Consider the following 6,915-nt stretch of genomic DNA (forward strand, 5'->3'; position numbering starts at 1 on the left):
AGGCGGTATGCAGGGAGGAGGTGGTGTAAAGGGAGGAGGTGGTATGCAGGGAGGAGGTGGTATACAGGGAGGAGGTGGTATGCAGGGAGTAGATGGTATGCAGGGAGGAGGTGGTATGCAGGAAGGAGGTGGTATACAGGGAGGAGGTGGTATGCAGGGAGGAGGTGGTATGCAGGGAGGAGGCGGTTTGCAGGGAGGAGGTGGTATACAGGGAGGAGGTGGTGTGCAGGGAGGAGGCGGTATGCAGGGAGGAGGCGGTATGCAGGGAGGAGGTGGTATACAGGGAGGAGGTGGTGTGCAGGGAGGAGGTGGTATACAGGGAGGAGGTGGTGTGCAGGGTGGAGGTAGTATGCAGGGAGGAGGTGGTATGCAGGGAGGAGGTGGTATACAGGGAGGAGGTGGTGTGCAGGGTGGAGGTAGTATGCAGGGAGGAGGTGGTATGCAGGGAGGAGGTGGTATACAGGGAGGAGGTGGTGTGCAGGGAGGTGGTGGTATGCAGGGAGGAGGTGGTATGCAGGGAGGAGGTGGTTTACAAGGAGGAGGTGGTATGCAGGGAGGAGGTGGTATGCAGGGAGGAGGTGGTATACAGGGAGGAGGTGGTATACAGGGAGGAGATGGTATACAGGGAGGAGGTGGTGTGCAGTGAGGAGGTTGTATGCAGGGAGGATGTGGTGTGCAGGAAGAAGATGGTGTGGTGGCAGGAGGTGGCATGCAGGGAGGAGGTGGTATACAGGGAGGAGGTGGTATACAGGGAGGAGATGGTGTGCAGGGAGGAGGTGGTATGCAGGGAGGAGGCGGGTATGCAGGGAGGAGGTGGTATACAGGGAGGAGGTGGTATGCAGGGAGTAGGTGATATACAGGGAGGAGGTGGTATACAAGGAGGAGGTGGGATACTGGGAGGAGGTGGTATGCAGGGAGGAGGCGGTATGCAGGGAGGAGGTGGTATACAGGGAGGAGTTGGTGTGCAGGGAGGAGGCAGTATGTAGCGAGGAGGTTGTATACAGGGAGGAGGTGGTGTGCAGGGAGGAGGCGGTATGCAGGGAGGAGGCGATATGCAGGGAGGAGGCGGTATGCAGGGAGGAGGTGGTATACAGGGAGGTGGTGGTGTGCAGGGAGGAGGTGGTATGCAGGGAGGAGGTGGTATACAGGGAGGAGGTGGTATGCAGGGAGGAGGTGGTATGCAGGGAGGAGGTGGTATACATGGAGGAGGTGGTGTGCAGGGAGGAGGTGGTATAAATGTTGTGCAGGGGGAAGGTGGTATGCAGGGAGGAGGCATTATGCAGGGAGGTGGTGGTGTGCAGGAAGGAGGTGGTATGCAGGGAGGAGGCGGTATGCAGGGAGGAGGTGGTATGCAGGGAGGAGGCGGTATGCAGGGAGGAGGTGGTGTAAAGGGAGGAGGTGGTATGCAGGGAGGAGGTGGTATACAGGGAGGAGGTGGTATGCAGGGAGGAGGTGGTATGCAGGGAGGAGATGGTATGCACGGAGGAGGTGGTATGCAGGATGGAGGTGGTATACAGGGAGGAGGTGGTATGCAGGGAGGAGGCGGTATGCAGGGAGGAGGCGGTATGCAGGGAGGAGGTGGTATACAGGGAGGAGGTGGTGTGCAGGGAAAAGGCGGTATGCAGGGAGGAGGCGGTATGCAGGGAGGAGGTGGTATACAGGGAGGAGGTGGTGTGCAGGGAGGAGGCGGTATGCAGGGAGGAGGCGGTATGCAGGGAGGAGGTGGTATACAGGGAGGAGGTGGTGTGCAGGGAGGAGGCAGTATGCAGGGAGGAGGTGGTATGCAGGGAGGAGGTGGTATACAGGGAGGAGGTGGTGTGCAGGGAGGAGGTAGTATGCAGGGAGGTGGTGGTATGCAGGGAGGAGGTGGTATGCAGGGAGGAGGTGGTTTACAAGGAGGAGGTGGTATGCAGGGAGGAGGTGGTATGCAGGGAGGAGGTGGTATACAGGGAGGAGGTGGTATGCAGGGAGGAGGTGGTAAACAGGGAGGAGATGGTATGCAGGGAGGAGGTGGTGTGCAGGGAGGAGGTGGTAAACAGGGAGGAGATGGTATGCAGGGAGGAGGTGGTGTGCAGGGAGGAGGTGGTATACAGGGAGGAGGTGGTGTGCAGGGAGGAGGTGGTATACAGGGAGGAGGTGGTATGCAGCGAGGAGGTGATATACAGGGAGGAGGTGGTATACAGGGAGGAGGTGGTGTGCAGGGAGGAGGTGGTATACAGGGAGGATGTGGTGTGCAGGAAGGAGATGGTGTGGTGGCAGGAGGTGGCATGCAGGGAGGAGGTGGTATACAGGGAGGAGATGGTGTGCAGGAAGGAGGTGGTATGCAGGGAGGAGGCGGTATGCAGGGAGGAGGAGGTATGCAGGGAGGAGGTGGTATACAGGGAGGAGGTGGTATGCAGGGAGGAGGCGGTATGCAGGGAGGAGGTGGTATACAGGGAGGAGGTGGTGTGCAGGGAGGAGGCAGTATGTAGCGAGAAGGTGGTATACAGGGAGGAGGTGGTGTGCAGGGAGGAGGCGGTATGCAGGGAGGAGGCGGTATGCAGGGAGGAGGTGGTATACAGGGAGGAGGTGGTGTGCAGGGAGGAGGCGGTTTGCAGGGAAGAGGCGGTATGCAGGGAGGAGGTGGTATACAGGGAGGAGGTGGTGTGCAGGGAGGAGGTAGTTTGCAGGGAGGTGGTGTGCAGGGAGGAGGTAGTATGCAGAGAGGAGGTGGTATGCAGGGAGGAGGTGGTATACAAGGAGGAGGTGATATGCAGGGAGGAGGTGGTATGCAGGGAGGAGGTGGTATACAGGGAGGAGGTGGTATGCAGGGAGGAGGTGGTATACAGGGAGGAGGTGGTATACAGGGAGGAGGTGGTGTGCAGGGAGGAGGTGGTATACAGGGAGGAGGTGGTGTGCAGGGAGGAGGCGGTATGCAGGGAGGAGGCGGTATGCAGGGAGGAGGTGGTGTGCAGGGAGGAGGCGGTATGCAAAGAGGAGGTGGTGTGAAGGAAGGAGGTGGTATGCAGGGTGGAGGTGGTATGCGGGGAGGAGGTGGCATTCAGGGACGAGATGGTATGCAGGGAGGGGGTGGTGTGCAGGGAGGAGGTGGTATGCAGGGTGGAGGTGGTATGCAGGGAGGATGTGGTATGCAGGGAGGAGGTGGTATGAAGGGAGGAAGTGGTATGCAGGGAGGAGTTTGTGTGCTGGGAGGAGGTGGTATGCAGGAAAAGGTGGTATGCAGGGAGGAGGTGGTGTGCTGGAAGGAGGTGGTATGCAGGGAGGAGGTGGTGTGCAGGGAGGAGATGGTATGGAGGCAGGAGGTGGTATGCAGGGAGGAGGCGGTATGCAGGGAGGAGGTGGTATACAGGGAGGAGGTGGTGTGCAGGGAGGAGGCGGTTTGCAGGGAAGAGGCGGTATGCAGGGAGGAGGTGGTATACAGGGAGGAGGTGGTATACAGGGAGGAGGTGGATATGCAGATAGGAGGTTGTATACAGGGACGATGTGGTGTGCAGGAAGGAGATAGTGTAGTGGCAGGAGGTGGCATGCAGGGAGGAGGTGGTGTGCAGGGAGGAGGTGGTATGCGGGGAGGAGGTGGTGTGCAGGGATGAGGTGGTGTGCAGGAAGGAGATGGTGTGGTGGCAGGAGTTGGCATGCAGGGAGGAGGTGGTATGCAGGGACGAGAAATTGTGCAGGGAGGAGGTGGTATGAAGGGAGGAGGTGGTGTGCTGGAAGGAGGTGGTGTGCAGGGAGGAGGTGGTATTCAGGGACGAGATGGTATGCAGGGAGGAGGTGGTATGCAGGGTGGAGGTGGTATGCGGGGAGGAGGTGGCATTCAGGGACGAGATGGTATGCAGGGAGGGGGTGGTGTGCAGGGAGGAGGTGGTATGCAGGGTGGAGGTGGTATGCAGGGAGGATGTGGTATGCAGGAGGAGGTGGTATGAAGGGAGGAAGTGGTATGCAGGGAGGAGTTTGTGTGCTGGGAGGAGGTGGTATGCAGGAAAAGGTGGTATGCAGGGAGGAGGTGGTGTGCTGGAAGGAGGTGGTATGGAGGCAGGAGGTGGTATGCAGGGAGGAGGTGGTATGCAGGGAGGAGGTGGTATGGAGGCAGGAGGTGGTATGCAGGGAGGAGGTGGTATGGAGGCAGGAGGTGGTATGCAGGGAGGAGGTGGTATGCATGGAGGAAGTGGTATACAGGGAGGAGGTGGTGTGCAGGGAGGAGGTGGTATACAGAGAGGAGGTGGTATGCAGCGAGGAGGTGATATACAGGGAGGAGGCGGTATACAGGGAGGAGGTGGTGTGCAGGGAGGAGGTGGTGTGCAGGGAGGAGGTGGTATACAGGGAGGATGTGGTGTGCAGGAAGAAGATGGTGTGGTGGCAGGAGGTGGCATGCAGGGAGGAGGTGGTATACAGGGAGGAGGTGGTATACAGGGAGGAGATGGTGTGCAGGAAGGAGGTGAGATGCAGGGAGGAGGCGGTATGCAGGGAGGAGGAGGTATGCAGGGAGGAGGTGGTATACAGGGAGGAGGTGGTGTGCAGGGAGGAGGTGGTATACAGAGAGGAGGTGGTATGCAGCGAGGAGGTGATATACAGGGAGGAGGCGGTATGCAGGGAGGAGGAGGTATGCAGGGAGGAGGTGGTATGCAGGGAGGAGGTCGTATGCAGGGAGGAGGCGGTATGCAGGGAGGAGGTGGTGTAAAGGGAGGAGGTGGTATGCAGGGAGGAGGTGGTATACAGGGAGGAGGTGGTATGCAGGGAGGAGGTGGTATGCAGGGAGGAGATGGTATACAGGGAGGAGGTGGTGTGCAGGGAGGAGGTGGTATACAGGGAGGAGGTGGTATGCAGCGAGGAGGTGATATACAGGGAGGAGGCGGTATGCAGGGAGATGGAGGTATGCAGGGAGGAGGTGGTATACAGGGAGGATGTGGTGTGCAGGAAGGAGATGCTGTGGTGGCAGGAGGTGGCATGCAGGGAGGAGGTGGTATACAGGGAGGAGGTGGTATACAGGGAGGAGATGGTGTGCAGGAAGGAGGTGAGATGCAGGGAGGAGGCGGTATGCAGGGAGGAGGAGGTATGCAGGGAGGAGGTGGTATACAGGGAGGATGTGGTGTGCAGGAAGGAGATGGTGTGGTGGCAGGAGGTGGCATGCAGGGAGGAGGTGGTATACAGGGAGGAGGTGGTATACAGGGAGGAGATGGTGTGCAGGAAGGAGGTGGTATGCAGGGAGGAGGCGGGTATGCAGGGAGGAGGAGGTATGCAGGGAGGAGGTGGTATACAGGGAGGAGGTGGTATGCAGGGAGTAGGTGATATACAGGGAGGAGGTGGTATACAAGGTGGAGGTGGTATACTGGGAGGAGGTGGTATGCAGGGAGGAGGCGGTATGCAGGGAGGAGGTGGTATACAGGGAGGAGTTGGTGTGCAGGGAGGAGGCAGTATGTAGCGAGGAGGTTGTATACAGGGAGGAGGTGGTGTGCAGGGAGGAGGCGGTATGCAGGGAGGAGGCGATATGCAGGGAGGAGGCGGTATGCAGGGAGGAGGTGGTATACAGGGAGGTGGTGGTGTGCAGGGAGGAGGTGGTATGCAGGGAGGAGGTGGTATGCAGGGAGGAGGTGGTATACAGGGAGGAGGTGGTATGCAGGGAGGAGGTGGTATGCAGGGAGGAGGTGGTATGCAGGGAGGAGGTGGTGTGCAGGGAGGAGGTGGTATAAATGTTGTGCAGGGGGAAGGTGGTATGCAGGGAGGAGGCATTATGCAGGGAGGTGGTGGTGTGCAGGAAGGAGGTGGTATGCAGGGAGGAGGCGGTATGCAGGGAGGAGGTGGTATGCAGGGAGGAGGCGGTATGCAGGGAGGAGGTGGTGTAAAGGGAGGAGGTGGTATGCAGGGAGGAGGTGGTATACAGGGAGGAGGTGGTATGCAGGGAGGAGGTGGTATGCAGGGAGGAGATGGTATGCAGGGAGGAGGTGGTATGCAGGATGGAGGTGGTATGCAGGGAGGAGGTGGTGTGCAGGGAGGAGGCGGTATGCAGGGAGGAGGTGGTGTGCAGGAAGGAGGTGGTATGCAGGGAGGAGGCGGTATGCAGGGAGGAGGCGGTATGCAGGGAGGAGGTGGTATGCAGGGAGGAGGCGGTATGCAGGGAGGAGGTGGTATACAGGGAGGAGGTGGTGTACAGGGAGGAGGCGGTATGCAGGGAGGAGGCGATATGCAGGGAGGAGGTGGTATACAGGGAGGAGGTGGTGTGCAGGGAGGAGGCAGTATGCAGGGAGGAGGTGGTATGCAGGGAGGAGGTGGTATGCAGGGAGGAGGTGGTATACAGGGAGGAGGTGGTGTGCAGGGAGGAGGCAGTATGCAGGGAGGAGGTGGTATGCAGGGAGGAGGTGGTATGCAGGGAGGAGGTGGTATACAGGGAGGAGGCGGTATGCAGGGAGGAGGTGGTATACAGGGAGGAGGTGGTGTGCAGGGAGGAGGCGGTATGCAGGGAGGAGGTGGTATGCAGGGAGGAGGTGGTATACAGGGAGGAGGTGGTGTGCAGGGAGGAGGTAGTATGCAGGGAGGTGGTGGTATGCAGGGAGGAGGTGGCATGCAGGGAGGAGGTGGTATACAAGGAGGAGATGGTATGCAGGGAGGAGGTGGTGTGCAGGGAGGAGGTGGTGTGCAGGGAGGAGGTGGTATACAGGGAGGATGTGGTGTGCAGGAAGGAGATGGTGTGGTGGCAGGAGGTGGCATGCAGGGAGGAGGTGGTATACAGGGAGGAGATGGTGTGCAGGAAGGAGGTGGTATGCAGGGAGGAGGAGGTATGCAGGGAGGAGGTGGTATACAGGGAGGAGGTGGTGTGCAGGGAGGAGGCAGTATGTAGCGAGAAGGTGGTATACAGGGAGGAGGTGGTGTGCAGGGAGGAGGCGGTATGCAGGGAGGAGGCGGTATGCAGGGAGGAGGTGG

General features: G+C 59.8%; 3 protein-coding genes across 3 annotated transcripts; all 3 read right to left on the reverse strand.

The window, feature by feature from the left end:
- On the reverse strand, window positions 1-711 carry LOC134944395 (uncharacterized; the record flags this gene model as incomplete). Its single annotated transcript, XM_063932974.1, has 1 exon — window positions 1-711. A coding segment is annotated over exon 1 (711 nt), but the record flags the coding sequence as incomplete, so codon positions are not given.
- A 406-nt stretch (window positions 712-1,117) lies between these two features.
- On the reverse strand, window positions 1,118-2,134 carry LOC134943889 (basic proline-rich protein-like; the record flags this gene model as incomplete). Its single annotated transcript, XM_063932460.1, has 1 exon — window positions 1,118-2,134. A coding segment is annotated over one exon (1,017 nt), but the record flags the coding sequence as incomplete, so codon positions are not given.
- A 3,161-nt stretch (window positions 2,135-5,295) lies between these two features.
- LOC134944396 (basic proline-rich protein-like) lies at window positions 5,296-6,510 on the reverse strand (the record flags this gene model as incomplete). The annotated part of the gene is made up of 1 exon (XM_063932975.1): window positions 5,296-6,510. A coding segment is annotated over one exon (1,215 nt), but the record flags the coding sequence as incomplete, so codon positions are not given.
- Between the last annotated feature and the right edge of the window lie 405 nt (window positions 6,511-6,915).

This window comes from Pseudophryne corroboree, chromosome 7 (assembly GCF_028390025.1).
Source record: "Pseudophryne corroboree isolate aPseCor3 chromosome 7, aPseCor3.hap2, whole genome shotgun sequence".
Taxonomy (NCBI): domain Eukaryota; kingdom Metazoa; phylum Chordata; class Amphibia; order Anura; family Myobatrachidae; genus Pseudophryne; species Pseudophryne corroboree.